General features: G+C 39.0%; 1 protein-coding gene across 3 annotated transcripts in view; it reads right to left on the bottom strand.

Moving 5' to 3' along the window:
• The window catches only part of DIAPH3 (diaphanous related formin 3), a 535,934-nt gene that overhangs the window by 224,703 nt on the left and 292,399 nt on the right, over positions 1-18,832 (bottom strand). For all 3 annotated transcript variants that reach the window (XM_061133813.1, XM_061133815.1, XM_061133814.1), the window contains one exon: positions 14,093-14,332. In XM_061133813.1, coding sequence (XP_060989796.1) covers positions 14,093-14,332 — 240 coding nt within the window. The remainder of the gene's footprint in view (positions 1-14,092; positions 14,333-18,832) is intronic.

Here is an 18,832-nt window from a genome sequence, read left to right as displayed (position 1 = left end):
AAATGCTATGTCAATAAATATTATATCACTATCACAAAAATATCAAAAGAAAGTTACTATCCAATTGTGGCAGAAAGAGATATTCTGGGTCATCACAAACACTAACACATACAATATACTGATGCAAAAACTATCTTGCCCCTGGAAATATAGAGTTACTCAAATATAGAAGCCTGGCATTCACATGATTACTCCTACAATAGGTTCAAATGCTACACAGGCCTCCAACATGCAAACCAAAAGAATGGTTCCTGGCACTTTAAAAACTGACTGATACGAACAGAGTCTGCTGTTTGATGCCTTTATAAAAGAAAACATCCATCTGTTTTGAAATATTGTTCCTCAAAAAAATGACTCTGATCACTAACTTGACCCATGGCCACTAACATGTGTGAATGACCTGCTAAAAAATAACACTAAGACTGGCCTTTAACTAGTGACGTTGTCTTGGGCAAGATATCAGACCTCAGATGCATACAAGTAAAATGAGAATGTGGAACTGGACAGGAAAAGGAAATTCTAAATTTATCTTCCAATTTAAAAATATTAAATATACATTTTAATGGACTTACGAGTTAGTAGATACTGCAAAATCTGTCTTAAAAAATACAAAGAACCCTATTTGCAATCTCAGTTCAGAAGTTATTTTTGCATGCTTGAGTCAGAATCTTTCAGTCTCAACTTTCTTATAAACTAAGAATGTTAATATAATTTATAAAAGTTACCTTTCAGCTCTACAATTTCATTCATAATATTATTTTTAATGGATAAGGCTGGAGTAAAAGTATCAAACTCTCGCAAATATAACAGTTTTCCCCACTACAACAAAGAGTTAGTATAAAAACTGTCATTTGTTTTTGTTTTTGGTTCACTGGAGAAGTGGAGGGTTCTGGTGGAGAGTTCTGATAAAACGTGGTCCACGGGAGAAGGCAATGGAAAACCATGTCGGTATTCTTGCCTCGAGAACCCCCGGAACAGTATGAAAAGGCAGAAAGACACGACACTGAAAGATGAACTCCCCAGGTCGGGAGGTGCCCAGTATTATTTACTGGGTGAGAGTGGAGAGATACCTACAGAAAGAATGAAGGGACTGAGCCACAGTGGAAATGATACCCACTGTGGTTGCATCTGGTGGTAAAACTAAAGTCTGATGCTGCAAGAACAATACTGCATAGGACCTGGAATGTTAGGTCCATGAAACAAGGTAAATTGGATGCCGCAAAACAGATGGCAAGAGTGAACACTGACCATTATTACATCAACTACTGTGGGCAATAATCCCTTAGAAGAAATGGAGTAGCCCTCACAGCCAAAAAACGAGTACAAAATGTAGTACGTGGGTGCAATTTCAAAAATGACAGAATGATCTCGGTTTATTTAAAAGACAAACCGCTAAATATAACAGTAAATCAAGTTTCTTTCCAATCTCTAATGCTGAAGAAGCTAGACTTGAATGATTCTATGATGACCTAAAAACAAAGACCTCCTAAAAGTAACATCAAAAATAAAGTGTCCTTTTCCTCATAGGGGATGGGAATGCAAACGTAGGAAGTCAAGAAACACCTGGAGTAACAGGCAAATTTGGTTGTGGAGTACAGAATGAAGCAGGGCAAAGGCTTAGAGAGTTTTGCCAAGAGAACGCACTGGTCATAGCAAACACCCTCTTCCAACAACAGAAAAGATTACTCCACACATGGACATCCCCAGATGGTCAATACCAAAATCAGGTTGATTATATCCTTTACAGTTGAAGATGTAGAAGCTCTATACAATCAGTAAAAACAAGACCGGGAGCTGACAGTGGCTCAGATCATAAACTCCTTATTGCCAAATTCAGACTTAAATTGAAGAAACTAGGGAAAACCACTGGACCATTCAGGTATGACCTAAATCAAATCCCTTATGACTATACAGTGGAAGTGACAAATAGATTCAAGGGACTACATCTGTTAGAGAGTACCTGAAGAACTATGGACGGAGGTTTGTAGCATTGTACAGGAGGTGATGACCAAAACCATCCTCAAGAAGAAGAAATGGAAGAAGGCAAACAGGTTGTCTAAAGAGGCCTTACAGATGGCTGAGAAAAGAAGAGAAGTGAAAACCAAAGAAGAAAGAAAAAGATATAACCATCTGAATGCAGAGTTCCAGAGAAAAGAAAGGACAGGTAAGAAAACCTTCTTAAGTGAAGAATGCAAAGAAATAGAGGGAAACAAAAGAATGGGAAAGATTAGAGATCTCTTTAAGGAAATTGGAGATACTAAGGGAACATTTTATACAAAGACAGGCACAATAAAGGACAAAAATGGCAAGGACCTAAAAGAAGCAGAGGAGTTTAAGAAAAGGTGGCAAGAATACAGAGAAGAACTGTACAAAATAGCTCTTAATGACCCAGTTAACCACAATGATGTGGTTACTCACCTGGAGCCAGACATCCTGGAGTGTGAACTCAAGTGGGTCTTAGGAAAAATTACTACGAACAAAGCTAGTGGAGGTGATGGGATTCCAGTTGAGCTATTTCAAACCCTAAAAGATGATGCTGTGAAAGTGCTGCACTCAATATGTCAGCAAATTTGGAAAACGCAGCAGTGGCCACAGGACTGGAAAAGGTCAGTTTTCATTCCAATCCCAAAGAAAGGCAATGCCAAAGAATGTTCAACCTACCGCACAATTGCACTCATTTCACATGCAAGCAAGATTATGTTCAAAATACTTCAAGCTAGGCTTCAGAGGACGTGAACAGAGAACTTTCAGATGTACAAGCTGGATTTAGAAAAGGCAGAGGAATCAGAGATCAGAGTGCCAACATACGCTGGATCATCGAAAAAGGAAGGGAATACAAAAAAGTCTACTTCTGCTCATTGACTATGCTAAAGCCTTTGACTGTGTGGATCACAACAAACTGTGGGATACGCTTAAAGACATGGGAATACTAGACCACCTTACCTGCTTCCTGAGGATCCTGTATGCAGGACAAGAAGCAACCGTTAGAAGCAGACATGGAACAATGGACTGGTTTAAAATTGGAAAAGGAGTATGCCAACGCTGTAATGTCACCCTCCTTGTTTAACTTCTACAGAGAAAGCATCATGTGAATGGCCGGCCTGGAGGAATCACATGTTGGAATCATGTTTGCCGGGAGAATGAAGGTGAAAATGCTGGCTTAAAACTCAATATTCAAAAAATATGATTTATGGCATCTGGTTCTATCATGTCTTCACAAACAGATCGGGAAAATGTGGAAACAGTGTCAGATTTCATTTTCTTGGGTTCCAAAATAAATACGGACAGTGACTGCAGCCATGAAATTAAAATATGCTTTTCCTTGGAAGAATAGCTATGACAAACCTAGACAGAGTACTAAAAAGCAGAGACATTTTTAATACCTTTGCCAACAAAGGTCCATATATTCAAAGCTATGGTTTTTCTAGTAGTCATGTATGGAGGTAAGAGTTGGACCATAAGAAAACTGAGTGCTGAAGAATTGATGCTTTTGAACTGTGTGTTGGAGAAGACTCTTGAGATCCCTTGGACTGCAAGGAGATCAAAATAGTGCATCCTAAAGGAAATCACCCATGAATATTCATTGGAAGGACTGATGTTGAAGCTGAAACTCCAATACTTTGGCCACCCGGTGTGAAGAGCTGACTCACTGGAGAAGACCCTGATGCTGGGAAAGACTGAAGGCAGGAGGAGAAGGGGACGACAGAGGATGAGATGGTTGGATGGCATCACCAACTCTACGGACACTGAGTTTGAGCAAACTCAGAGAGACAGTGATGGACAGAGAAGCCTGGCGTGTGACAGGGTCACAAAGAATCGGACAGGACTTGGCAACTGAACAACAACAACAATACTGAATTCTTCTATTTCCCCACCTTCCTCTTTAAAGCAATGGCTGGAGAATACTACTCCTTCTATGAACTTCCAGCTCTTGACTGTCACCAGTGTACTGTCTTCCTCATGCTCCATTCATGTGAATCCAGATACATGGCCTGTGTGGAATGCTGATTAGACAAGGGCCTGCAAAGAGCTTTCTAGTTCTGTTTGTGATGTAATTAAATGGCCACCTATTTCGAGGAATGAAATACATCAAGAACTGTCTATGGTCCAACAATAAGCAACTGGATCATTTTGATCTTTCCTCAAGAGTGATAAGATTTCAGAATGAGAATTCTGGTACATACTATAGGTTATGGCATCTACAAATTTAATAAATGTTAAGGATGTAGGCCAAACAGAGATTCAAATATTCAGAGACAATCATAAAGCTGCACACTAACTGAGGGAGGACGGTTCTATCCCGGCTGTATTGTTGACATCAGCAGGTCAGTAACTCACATACAGGTCACCGTCTATCATTTGAAAATATACTCACTGAATAATAAATAAGTAAAAGTCTCCCATTTTCCCCAAATCCATATTTAACAATTAAGAGACTTGAAAAAAATACTCAAATCCCAAAACAGATTTGAAAATATACCTAATAAAAAATAAGAAGTTAAGAAACACAGAGAGTGGCAATTTGTTCATAATGCATGGAGTTATAAACTACAGTACTAATAAACTACTCAGTTCAGTTCAGTCGCTCAGTCGTTTCCAACTCTTGGCGACCACATGAATCACAGCACGCCAGGCCTCCCTGTCCATCACCAACTCCCACTGCTATAAATTCCAGGACAGAGATTGTTCATTCAGTTCGTAACATTCTCAGGAAAAGCTGCACAATGCTGAGAAGGTATTCTTAGTGCCTCAGTTACTCTAGTCCCTTCCTTCCTTCCCCCAAATCACTTAAAAAAAAAAAATCCTTCCAGAAAGCTCGTGAAAATGTATGACAGCACAGCAAGGCACATTTATCACAGTCTTCACTTACGTGATCAATATATTTTTTACCTTTTGATAAACATTAAAAACAAACAGGGGACACTCTATTTTTACTAATTATCCAGTGTACATAATCAGCAATTGAGTGAGAACAAGGAAAGCTGGAGAGATGACGCTAATTTTGTTAAAGAGAAAAACACAACTTGAGCATAGTCTTTCCCTTGGGAAGAAACTGAAGCTAAAACGTCTGCTTTAAAACGTTATTCCTGAGTTTAAGGAATACGCTTTATTTAAATTGTCACTAACATTGCTTGACAGGATTCCTTTGGTATCACTGTCAAGAAATTATCTTACTGGTGAGTAATTATTACTGTTAAGGAGAATTTCTTATTTATATATTGCTGCTTTAAGGTACATTCAATGTGCTGTAGATGTCAAATAAACAAAAAGATGGATGGAGTTTCTTCAACCGCTCTGTTCATTCCAAACAAAATAATGTTAAAAGGAGATCCTGTAATAAATCATGGCCTGGTTGTCAGTTGGGACAGAACTCCTTTGTAGCTACAATACAAGGTTTAGGAATATTTTTAAGGTATTCAGCACATATGTGGATGACATTTAAAGAATATTCCACTGTATTAGTCACAAGGAAGAAAATACTCAAAATAAAAACTAAGCATCTTCTTAGTAATTTTCAGAATCCAAAGAACTACAACCCCTTATACTCTGAATAATGAAACTTCTACCTTAAGAACAGTGTCAGACTTGCAACCGTTCCTCACTGTTTATGTTCCTGGACTCTAATTACATCACCAGGACGGCACTGACTCGACATGCCGTAGACACTGCTGACACCAGGAAAAGGAGAACCTTGTGAGGGTCGGTAATGACCCCACAGACGATCTCGGAGGCCCTCCCTTGTGAACAACGTGAACCCGAGCGTGAACCCAGCGGCCACTCCTGCTTGTGTGGCACTTACCAGGAGACAGGACTAGCCCAACCCTGTAATGCCGTTAAGTGCTTACACACACAACATGCCCACGAGGAAGCAGCTGGTACTATACTCACTATGAGAGCAAAAGAGACGGAAACGTCACGCAGCATACCCCAGGACACACGGCTACTATGCGACACAGCCAAGATTTATCTGAACCCACTGCTTTGTGAATCAGATTGATTATACTCTTTGCAGCCAAAGATGGAGAAGCTCTATACAGTCAGCAAAAACAAGACCGGGAGCTGACTGTGGCTCAGATCATGAACTCCTCATTGTCAAATTCAGACTCAAATTGAAGAAAGTAGGGAAAACCACTAGACCATTCAGGTATGACCTAAATCAAATCCCTTATGACTATACAGTGGAAGTGGGAAATAGATTTAAGGGACTAGATCTGATAGACAGAGAGCCTGATGAACTATGGACGGAGGTTTGTGACATTGTACAGGAGACAGGGATCAAGACCATCCCCGTGGAAAAGCAATGCAAAAAGGCAAAATGGTTGTCTGAGGAGGCCTTACAAAGAGCTGTGAAAAGAAAAGCGAAAAGCAAAGAAAAAAAGGAAAGATATTCCCATTTGAATGCAGAGTTCCAAAGAATAGCAAGGAGAGATAAGAAAGCCTTCCTCAGTGATCAATGAAAGAAATAGAGGAAAACAACAGGATGGGAAAGACTAGAGATCTCTTCAAGAAAATTAGAGATACCAAGGGAACATTTCATGCAAAAATGGGCTCAATAAAGGACAGAAATGGTATGGACCTAACAGAAGCAGAAGATATTAAGAAGAGGTGGCAATAATACACAGGAGAACTGTACAAAAAAGATCTTCACGACCCAGATAATCACAGTGGTGTGATCAGTCACCTGTGATCAATCCCTAAGAAAGGCAATGCCAAAGAATGCTCAAACTACCACACAATTGCACTCATCTCACACACTAGTAAGGTAATGCTCAAAATTCTCCAAGCCAGGCTTCAGCAATACATGAACCAATAACTTCCAGATGTTCACGTTGGTTTTAGAAAAGGCAGAGAAACCAGAGATCCAATTGCCAATATCTGCTGGATCATCGAAAAAGTAAGAGAGTTCCAGAAAAACATCTATTTCTGCTTTATTGACTACGCCAAAGCCTTTCTTTGGGATATGAATGAAAACTAACGTCTTCCAGTCCCGTGGCCACTGCTGAGTTTTCCAAATTTGCTGGCATGTTGACTGCAGCACTTTCACAGCATCGTCTTTTAGGATTTGAAATAGCTCAACTGGAATTCCATCACATCCACTAGCTTTGTTCATAGTGATGCTTCCTAAGGCCTGCTTGACTTCGCATTCCAGAATGTCTGGCTCTAGCTGAGTGATCACACCATCGTGATTATCTGGGTCATTAAGTATTTTTTTTAATCTCTAAGCACAGTGTTAAGGAGGAATCTGAGGCTGTCAGCTTCAGGGACAGGGAGTTTGACAGATTAGGAATTCTGGTTTTGAGAGCGGTGAGAGGACAGCACCTGAGCAGTACACTGACTCTTCATGAACAAAGCCACCTGGGTTTTATAATTCTAATAAAGGGATAATTCTAATTGTAACAGCGACCGAGAAAACAAAGGTAATATGAATAATTTATCAGAAACACTATTTAGTAAAGCTAATTAATTATTTCTTGGAAAATGCTATAGATTAAATATGTTAATGAATGAGTCCGATAGAGTTAAGCAATCTAAGTAGTTTCACACTGCTTTGGAAGTCAGATTTTTCACAGACTTAATTGGCTGGATGTGTGGCATTTGTTATCTTCAAGTCTTTGGCCAAAAACTGCTTTATTTTCAAAGGGTGCCAAAATTTACTGGGGTGGCTTTCCAATCTGATAGCAAATAAAAATTCTTCTAAAATCCTTCTGAAAAATTGAATGCTGTTGGAACAATGGATTTGTTTGACAAAGGTCTTTCTTAAAAATAACTTCACATAGTAAAAGAAAAGGTAATATATACAAGAATTAAGATTTCACAAAAAAAGATCGCGAGTGGTAACCTGTATGACTGTGACAAGCTTGCAGAATATAAACCACATGTGACAGGTGGAGGGATTTGCTTCCTGCTCTTCATAATCACTGAAACTCTGCTGTCTAAGATCAAGTCCTGAAAAATAACTCAGGACACTGACCATCAACTTTCCTCAGTTCCACCGTGTCACTGAGCTTCATACTCCTTTCACTCATTTTCTTCACTTTCAGAATAGCGTTCAGCGTGGCACCAAAGAAAAGCAGCAGCTTTGGGGAGTATTTTCACCACTCATCCTTAAGTGAGGAAGCAGAGTTGTTTCATTTTTGTTTTGCTCTCATATTGGTTAGGTTTAGCTTTTGCGTGTTTGTTGGTTGGTTGGTTCCAGGCTACCTATCAGGGATTGTCCATTCTGGGGTAAGTAAGTAGGGTAGACGACAGATAAAACAATTCTCAGTTCGATCTGAACCTGAAAGATCACCTGTGGGATCTTTCTGAAGGTGCCACTCATCAGGATTCACACCCACACATGCTGAAGTGCCTGATCCAACGCAAGGCTGACACATCGCTACTTGTAACGGGCGCTGTGGGGTGAGCACTGAAGCCCTGAAGGAGAGCTGCGCACAGCTTCAAGAGATCACTCACGACAGCAGGCAAAGGCACCAAAGAATGAGGAGACTAAACACATTTCTAAAACTCCCCCTCATCACAGCTTTGGTGAAATTATCTGACTTTTGGTTAGCCTATACTTGTAAAAGAAACATACAGACCAAATAAGAATTTCATGCACTTGAAAAGATAACAAAAATCAAACTGGCCTGCCACCGCTGCATTTAATATCTAACTCCCAGTACCAACAGTCCCATTACTACGTATGCTGTGATAGCTTCACCTTTGAAATGAATTAATTGAACATTCTACTGCCACTGACAAAAGAAAATTTCCTATAAGTGATAATATGGATAAATTTATAGATAAATCAAAAGTGACTTTTTTCTGCAATCCTTCCCCTCCAACTAACACTGCATAAACTGATATAACTTGTTATAATCAGTAAACTCTTCCAAAACTTAATATTTACTATCCCAGTACAGGTAGTCAGTTTATTTAGCTACCTAGAACAAATAGCTCCATCATTCAATTGTACTGATTGTACAGTATCCCAATACAGGTAGTCAGTTTATTTAGCTACCTAGAGCAATACCTCCATCATTCAATTATACTTATTGGGATGATTTGTTATTTAGAAATCACACATTTCTGCAGACATCAGTAAAATATATAAGCATGTGATAATCACTGTTTCTGAACTGACAACATCTTTTTAAAAACAAGTTAAAATCATCTCATATATTTAATATGGTGTAGAGTTTGATGGCTGAGTCAACCCCCTTTTTCTAGAATACTGACTTACCTGGCTCCACATAGGTTCTCTAAAATTACTAATTTTAGCACCAACAACATATACATTTTTTTAGGTGGGCATTTTGGTCAGACAAGCACCTACCTGATTGTTGATTGGATTTCTAAGGATACAAATTTGCATTTAGTCAAAAGCAGGTCCGGATAAAAGAATGTAATCTCAAACTGCTTATTATCAAATGATACACCTGGACTTTTCAGTTATAGTAATGCTATCCCTAGTTTAGGAAAATGGTATAAGTGCCTTCCTTTCTGATGGCTTGGCTTCTTAAAAGGATAAACATCAGACTATATAGAAGAATGGACAGAGTGCTTGTCATTCGTAAAATCCCCCTAAGATATTACTAAACTTTAGCTGAATTTGGGTAGTAGGCAGTTTGAGATTGTCTTATTGCATTCGGGACCTGCGGTACTCTTGCTCGGGAAAGTCCCTGGACAGAGAAGCGTGGCAGGCTGCAGCCCATGGGTCTCAGAGTCAGCCATGACTGTAACCAAACAGCAACGGCAGCGTCTTACCATGAGTGTGCTCCGAGAGTGTCACCCGAAATGGGCTCTGAGTGCGCGTCTGCAAGGGAGTCCCCTTGCAGTCCCCCTTGATGGGGGAAAGATGGTTCCAAAAGAAAGATCTTCAAGACACTGATTTTTTTCACTGCTATTTAAAAGAACACTGCTCGACATCCTATTTTCCATTTATAGTAACATGCAGGCAAAATTTCGCATGAAGTGCAGCCTTAGCAAATAAGAGAAATTAAAATATTTAGTTCACAAAGTCTCATGACCATGTTCTGCACTTCACTTTTTCTATCAGAAAGCCTCAAGCCTACCATCTACTTTAATTTACATTTACATCTTAAAATAACCATAGACTAGAATGTATTATGTCTCAAATTTTACTTTTATATTTATCACAGACCCTATCAAATCTTTGGGTAAAAGAAAGTAAAATCTTTTCTTTCTGAACTCATTTATTATACTTCAGTTCAGTTGCTCAGTTGTGTCCAACTCTTTGTGACCCCATGAACTGCAGCATTCCAGGCTTCCCTGTCTATCACCATCTCCTGGAGATTGCTCAAATTCATGTCCATTGAGTCGGTGATGTTATAGTTTTATTATAATATAGTTTATCATTATAATATAAATTATAAGACAGTTTATTATAGTCATTTCAATCACAGATATAAACAAAGATAATATAGTCCCTAAAACCAAAATATAATGCATATAGAATTCACTATTCATGTATTTATCTCTAAACAATGCAAAGTTAACATTTTAACTTTCCAGACACTTAAGCTAAATTTATAAAGCACACTTAAAAGTAAAGACTTTGGATATAGAATATTAAATGGCATATAATTACCCAGCATGTTTGAACAGATTAAAATATTACCCTGTCTTTCTACTGTCAAATAAATATGGAATTCCTTGTATGGGGCTTATCATCAAAGCAAATGCTTCATGCTCAGTGTGAAAATTCAATCACAATTGTCAAAGATCAAGCTGCTACTTCTGATAACAAACATGATGAGATATCATCTTGTTCAATATATGCCTTCAACTTGACATGTGGGCTAATAAAAAATATGAAGTTGTAGTATTTATTTTGTTTCTTGTACAACAGAAGGCTCCTAACAGGGATGATCAAAATATCCAGTATCGTTGACTGAAAATATAGTCAGCCCTATTATCTAGTGACAGATTAACAGGTATATAGCTTGACTATAGTAAAATACTAGCAGCAGGCACTGTATTTGCAAAGGGATTTAAATCATTATGCATCAGCAACTGTGTATCAATATCAGAGGATATCTATTTTCAACTACATAATAACACTGTCTTTACACAACATTGAATGTACTGCACTGTGCACTGCTATCCATTCAAAAGCTATTTATTCAGCATTTACTATGAACCAAATACTATAAGAGGCAATTCCACCTCATCAGTCAAACCTAACCTCTTGTCTCCACCTCTCTTTGAAGGAAGGCATGAGGGAAGATATGTGGTCAGCTTCTTGTGAGCTGGTCCTCGTTCTGAGATACACACACAATCTGAAGCCACAAGAGATGCTCAGCAGTGTGAAGCAAACTCCAGTAGGCTTCCACGTGTGGACTTAACTTCTCCGCTGTCTCACCCCGGCCCTGTTTCTCTTCCTTGGCTTCCCTTCTCAGGGGAAGTTTGAACTGGCAGTCTTGCTTGCCTCCTTGCCCTTCAGCCTCCAAACTCATAATCACCATGCCCTCCCAATTCCTAGATGTTCCTTAGACGTAGACTCTTCTCTCCATCCCCTCTACCCCTCTGCAACTGCCTTAGTCAGACCTCCATCATCTCAGAGCACAGTGACCACTTCATAGTGGACCCTCAAACATATGTATAAAGAAGGCAGCTTCAGTCAGACGCCTTTTAAGACACTGAGGTAACAGAGACTGTTGTTTGTGGTTTAGTCACTGAGTCGTGTCTGACTCTTTTGCAGCTCCATGGACCGCAGCCTACCAGGCTCCTCTCTCCATGGGATTTTCCAGCCAGGAATACAGGAGTGGGTTGCCTTCTAGAAACTAGGGATAGGAAACACCAAAATCAGCCTGAACTCATCTCTCTTTTGAGCAATAGCTTCAAACATGTCAGCAGCAAGGAATTATCTTTGACTCCTCCCTTTTTCCTTTTCCATCCCCAGCTATCCTCTCAGCTCCATTTCCCCTGGTGCCCTCCTAAGTTACGTGACACAGATCAGCCAACCACTGAGTCTCTCCCCACTGTAACCCCCCAACCCAATGCTGTCCAATAGAACAGTGATGGAAACGTGTTATATTTATGCTGTCTGCATGTATGAACACTGACTCACTTGAAACATGCTAAGTGAGACTGAGGAATTAAATTTTTAAGTTTATTTAAATAGTAATTGATTGAAATTTGAAAAGTCATACATGGCTAATGGTGACAGTACTGGAAGGTGCAGTCTGCCTTTCTTCCACACTGCTGCTAGAATTATCTTCCGGGAAGACAGATGATAATGTCACTTGACCTACAGAACTAACATGCCTTCATAAAGCCTTTACCATACAGCATGACACCTAAGCTCTTCACCATCGAGACCAACTTACTATTTCATTTCTATTTTCTCCACTCCTCCTCCATCCAAAAGGGAAAGTGTGAGTTGCTCAGTCGTGTCTGACTCTTTGCAACCCCATGGACTGTAGTCCACCAGGCTCCTCTGTCTATGGAATTCTCCAGGCAAGTATACTGGCGTAGGTTGCCATTTCGTTCTTCAGGGGATGTTCCTGGTCCAGGGATTGACCCCAAATCTCCCACACTGCAGGCATATTCTTTACCACATGAGCTACCAGTGAAGCCCCTTCAACAATAACTGATCACTTGGTGTACTCACACATGCCATGATATAACCCTTTATATGAACGGTTGATGCTTTTTTAGAATGCTTTTTCCTCTCAGGGAATATCCACTCATCCTTCCAGATCCAGCTCAAAGTCCTGCTCCTCTCCAAGTGAGTAACTGCCCTTCCTTAATCCAGCCAGCCGTTCTCTCTTAACTATGCTGCCATAACTTTGGTATACAGGTTCACTGAGATATTTAAGCATGCTTAATGGCTTACCTATGAAAAATATGAATCCCACGTATCCAAGATAAATATTAATCATATACATAAAATGAGATGATGAGGACAAGCGTTTTACACAAGAGTAAGTAAGCACTGTATAAATGTGCAGTCTTTAACACATGTATTATGAGTCCCATCTTAATACTTGCTAGGGATCTTCACTGAACATAGCAGGCTAAGAAAACAAGGAAAGAAGAGTGAAAAGATGGCTGTGGGAGAGGAGAAAAGTTTGCAAGGCACTGCTACCAAAAGGAGGCATAAGCCAGGGGAACGTGCAAGAAAAGCCAGGAAAGCACCAAGAGACTAACCACTCAGTAACCCACAGCTAACGCTGAGCCTGTTTCTCGCCTCCCCTATTAAACTGGCAATAACAATAATCAAATTCCTTAATCAGGGAGTGTAGATGTGGCCAGGTCAAGAACAAGAGAAAGCTTTTCTTGTGCTGTATAACTGAGAAGAATTTGTTGTAAGCAGATCAATAAAGCACTATTACTATGGCCCGCTTCTTAAGACAGAGCTCTGCTATATAAAACACTGAATGGATTTGCTGTAAGAAAATTTAACCTACAGAAGAAACTGAAGGAAAAAAAAAAACCTCTAAACTTACTAAATTTTCACCTCCTCCAACATTATATTTAAATAGAAATATTTCAAAATCATTAATGACATCTGAGTTATGTTTATTCCTAATATGACTTTCCTTTTATATAAAGCAGTCTCAATTTTCTTTCCCTTTAGTCAGCTTTCAAAAAAGAAAAATGCAAAGAAACATTTAAATAGCCAAAGGTAAAACTTTTAGTGGCAATCACAAGCAATTCTCAATATATATACTGTCATACGCAGGTATTTATATTGAATGAATATTAGGCTTTAAATATTCCACTTCATCAGTTTGAGAAACCATAGATTTACAACACAATTTTGCTATTAAACAAAAATCCTTCATGTGAATTTGCAGATCAGAGATAATTAATATTTGGATTTAGTTCAGAGGTTGAGTAAATTAGCTCAGTTCACTCTGGGTTTGGGTTGATGGTTCAGTTTAAGTTATTGACAATGAGCATATCAAACTAAAGAATAAATAATGTAGTCAGGGCTGACATTTAAGAATAAGTGTTCAGAGGGAGGTGATATATGTATAATTATGGCTGATTTGCGCTGTTGTATGGCAGAAACCAACACCACATTGTAAAGCAATTTTCCTCCAATTAAAAAAGAAATTGGAAAAACAAATAACAAACTCACTTTACAGAGAGAGCTAAGGTTAAATCCGAAGGTTTGTGCGTTCCGGGAGCCGGCATTCATGTAGTTTCCCATTAGCAGCACCAGCTCCAGCAACTTGCTGAAGCCCCGGCTCCTCCTGAGGTCTTCGCAGGCGGCGCTGACAGCCATGATGTCAGGCTTGATGCTGTTCACCTGCTCCTCAAACTGAAGCTTAAAGAGGACAGCACTGAGCCGCGGCCGGAGCCTCTTCACACTGCTCATCTGATTGAAAAGAAAACAGCAGATTTCCTTTAAAATGCATGGCATACTTTAGTACTGTGTGGCTGCAAGTAATCCGGGATGATTTATTGGTATGACAGTACAGAAGAAGCAATATGTCCCCTAAAACTGATAGCAGGAAGAGAGAAAAACCCTGCATGTTTTTGTGAAGAATCCAGAATCATCCCTCAAAGAAAAAATTAACAATTTAAATGCTCGTTGAAAAGAAAGCTTCAGTTAAGTGACAAAGTTTAACTGAGTAATAAAGTACATATACTTTTTAAAAACACAATTTTTAAAAGGTAACAGGATAGAGATGCAACAAATTACAGAGCATTCATACATAGCACTGCTTTAATTTTTATTCAATACTGAAATATGCTGGGTCATATTTAACAGATTCAGACAGGTCTAAAGAGGGTTTGTTTTCTTCAAAGAGCAACTGCTGTCCACAAGAACCCTGCTGACTAACAGTATGTGTTACATCAAAGGAGAGTAAACAGGTCCCAATTTGTGCTAAACTGACTTCCTTCAGAAACACAGGGCTGCAGAGGGAGCCCTGTCCCGGGCTCGGGGCAGTTAGAGCTGGGAAGCTCGCAGAGCAGGGGACCAGCGGCAGCCACCAGCCACACACGCTAGAGGCCCGGTCGGGACTCCGGCTCCTGTCCTGGGTGTGAGAGGGGCTGAGAGCATCACAAAGAACAAGCGGCTAGAGGGTCAGCAAGCTCTGGCCTTCAATCTACCCCCAAACCACACCCGAGCAACACACGAGGGGAGGAGCCAGAGGACTTGGGATGTACATTGTTTAAGTGACATTTGAATTCTTTGACCAAACATACTAGAAATTTGAGACAAAGCGGACTGATGGGACAGCAGTAGCAAAACCAGTGAACGTCAATAACAATCATAAAGATCAGCATTTTGAGGCAAGGTCAGGGAAAAAACAGTGACAGAATATGACACGATTAAAATAGGAAAGAGTCGTGTTTGTCACAGACCCTAAAGGAAAAGCTAAAAAAAAAAAAAAAAAAGTCAAGTGAAGCTTATAGTATTTCATTAAGGAGATAGAAAGCTATCTGCTCATAATATAATGACTGTTATTTAAAATAAAATATACCATACAAAAGCCTGAACTTATTAGACTACAACAGGACACTACAGATACCACCTTAATAACAAAGAAAGATAACCCAGTTAACTCACCTAACAAAACCGGAGCAATAAAGAGCTCTCAGGAGATACCTCTGAGAGTATCTTCAGATGAACCGAACTCTTAGAGTTACTAAATACTTTCTCAGCAAATAATTTAAATATATAATGTACATATAGTATTCTCCCACCCACTTGACCTGTTAAATGCTTATGCATATACAATCAAGACTCTAAAACCTAAACTAATACAGTTATTAAGAAGTCCCTCTACAAAGTACTCTAAGGAATGTCTTAAAATTCCTTGAATTCAAGCAATGTCTTAAGTTCCCATCTAGAGAAAATATTTTCTCCTAGAAGAAAGTATAGAAACTGTAAGCTCAAAAGGGACAATTTTTTAAAGTACAGGAAACGTTACTAATTATTTTATAGAATGGTTCTAGTAATAAAAATAAATTTTAGAAAGACAAAGTGAGGCCTTATTAGGATACCCATTCTTCAGTTCAGTCACGTCCGACTCTTTGTGACCCCATGAATCGCAGCACGCCAGGCCTCCCTGTCCATCACCAACTCCCAGAGTTTACTCAATCTCATGCCCATTGAGTCAGTGATGCCATCCAGCCATCTCATCCTCTGTTGTCCCCTTCTCCTCCTGCCCCCAATCCCTCCCAGCATCAGGGTCTTTTCCAATGAGTCAACTCTTCACATGAGGTGGCCAAAGTATTGGAGCTTCAGCTTCAGCATCAGTCCTTCCAATGAACACCCGGGACTGATTTCCTTTAGGGTGGACTGGTTGAATCTCCTTGCAGTCCAAGGGACTCTCGAGAGTCTTCTCCAACACCACAGTTCAAAAGCATCAATTCTTCGGCGCTCAGCTTTCTTTACAGCCCAAGTTTCACATCCATACATGACCACTGGAAAAACCACAGCCTTCACTAGATGGACCTTTGTTGGCAAAGTAATGTCTCTGCTTTTTAATATGCTGTCTAGGTTGGTCATAACTTTCCTTCCAAGGAGTAAGCATCTTTTAGTTTCATGGCCGCAATCACCATCTGCAGTGATCTCAGTGGGCACAAATCATTGTTTGGATGTTGTATGTCCAAAAATAGACAGAAAGTAGATATAAGTTGTGATTACTTCTCATAAAGTCATTTCATTTGTTATACAATGTTCCCAAATGGATTTATTTACCTGGAATTTGTGTCCTTAGTTAAATATTACAAATTTACTATTTGTACATAACTATATTGTTCTGTATGATACTCTTTTACTTTTAATTTAGCCTTCAGAACAACAAGATATACAAGGGAGTAGTCACATGCACACATACAGTTATAGCCATTCAGAAGGTGTATTATGGACCCACAGCCATCTTTGCTTTCAATCTATATGCCCTCATTAATGATTATGAAATCATGTATTTGGTACTTTGCTATAAACAAGAACCATGAAATTAAAAGAAACCTGCTCCATGGAGGAAAAGCTAAGACCAACCTAGACAACATATTAAAAAGCAGAGACATCACTTTGTCAACAAAGGTCCATCTAGTCAAAGCTATGGTTTCTCCAGTATTCACATAGGGATATAAGAGTTGAACTATAAAGAAAGCTGAGGTCAAAAAAAAAAAAAAAGAAAGAAAGCTGAGGTCGAAGAATTGATGCTTTTGAACTGTGGTGTTGGAGAAGACTCTTGATGCTGAAGCTCCAATAGTTCGGCCACCTGATGTGAAGAACTGACTCACTGGGAAAGACCCTAAGGTGGAAAAGATTGAGGGCGGGAGAAGAAGGGGACAACAGAGGATGATATGGTTGGATGGAATCACCGAGCTGCTGTTTATGAGGTTGCAGAGAGTCGGACATGACTTAGAGACTGAACAAAAACAATAAACAAGGAAAGAATTCTCTAATACCTGATGCAAAACATTATTATTGCAAAATATATTAATTTTAACATATATTAATATACTACCTCATGTGCAAAGAGAAAATAGACTACCTAAAAGCCTATATTAAACTACCCCAAAGTATGTTAAAACTTTCCTACTGACAAGCTCACCATGTGTAGCCAGTACAAAGTAATTAATTTTCCTGGAAAAATATAACCTAGATTTATATGAGTAATGAGTCTACCTGGCACTGGGGACAGGTTCCTTGAAAAAATAGAGTAAGTCTGATGTAATGCAGTAAAAAGTGCTATGAGTTTATGGGAAGTCCTGACAAAGCAAAGTCAGGAAGGATAGTGTAAACAGATCTTTTAACACTTTTTGTAATTAGATATCCTTTTCATATTGTTTTTTGCCTCCCAATTTTGGAAAGTTAGTATTTTGACTGATACTAAACAAATGCATTTTAGTGAACAAAATTACCATATTGGAAAGGAACTTGAGAAATCACCAGAACTCGAGCCTGTTTATAGTCTACCATTCAGCCTACACGGATGCCCCAGACCAAATGGCTTTCCCTTTTATTTAATAGAAGAAAAAGACCTCAATGAAACCTAATGTTCTAAGACCTAAATCTTGTGATCTATAAAGATAACAGCAGTTATTTTTCTTATTGGTCAAATCAAAGTCTATTTCTTCAGATGGGATCAAAGAAAAAAGGTTAAAAATAAAAAAAAAATTTTTTTTTAATCCTGAAGGTTTCTTTAGCCCTTCACACACTCTTTCAAACTGGACATCTACACTCTGGTTTCCTTGCTGAAAACTTTAGAACTCAGACTTGTCTGCCAGAGACTAGACTGGATGGAGAAATGGAGAGCTATGATGCTCAAAAAATATTCTCAAAGCTAACAGAAAGTCATTAAAAAAGAAAAAAAAGGAAAGACTACTACAAAACTTAACTATAAGATAGCAAATAATTAGAAGGTTAGAACAAATTAGAACTCATTTTTTCCAGAGGTATCCTTTACATTTATTACTAGAGGGTCTTAGCAATGTAAACTCACAGCACCAAAATCTGATAACACTGAGTTATACTCTGGAGATCAAACTAACGGCATAAAAAAGAAAATAAAAATACTTTGATTTTACTACTATTTTTTTTTTTTAATTTACCACTATTTTTTGAAGGCAGGGAGTAGTGCTCTGGCAACCATCCCATCACATGACCACAGATGTCACATGCCAGAATGAAAACACCTAAGAATAGAGACTGGATAAAATTGAAACCAATATCCAGAACACAAAGGGTAATTTTTATTTCAAGATTTTGTTCATTGGCAACATTTGTATGGTTGGAGCAGGTACAAAGTAAGACGAGAAGACCTTTAGAAAATCAGTGAACCAACAAGCATTGACTGGGTGCCCACTCGGTGCTGCAAGCCGCACAGAAGTCGCGGTTGCTGCCCTCGTA

Source organism: Dama dama, chromosome 30 (genome assembly GCF_033118175.1).
Source record: "Dama dama isolate Ldn47 chromosome 30, ASM3311817v1, whole genome shotgun sequence".
Taxonomy (NCBI): Eukaryota; Metazoa; Chordata; class Mammalia; order Artiodactyla; family Cervidae; genus Dama; species Dama dama.
The sequence above is the reverse complement of the archived record's forward strand: the minus strand, read 5'-3'. Positions and strand labels throughout refer to the sequence as shown.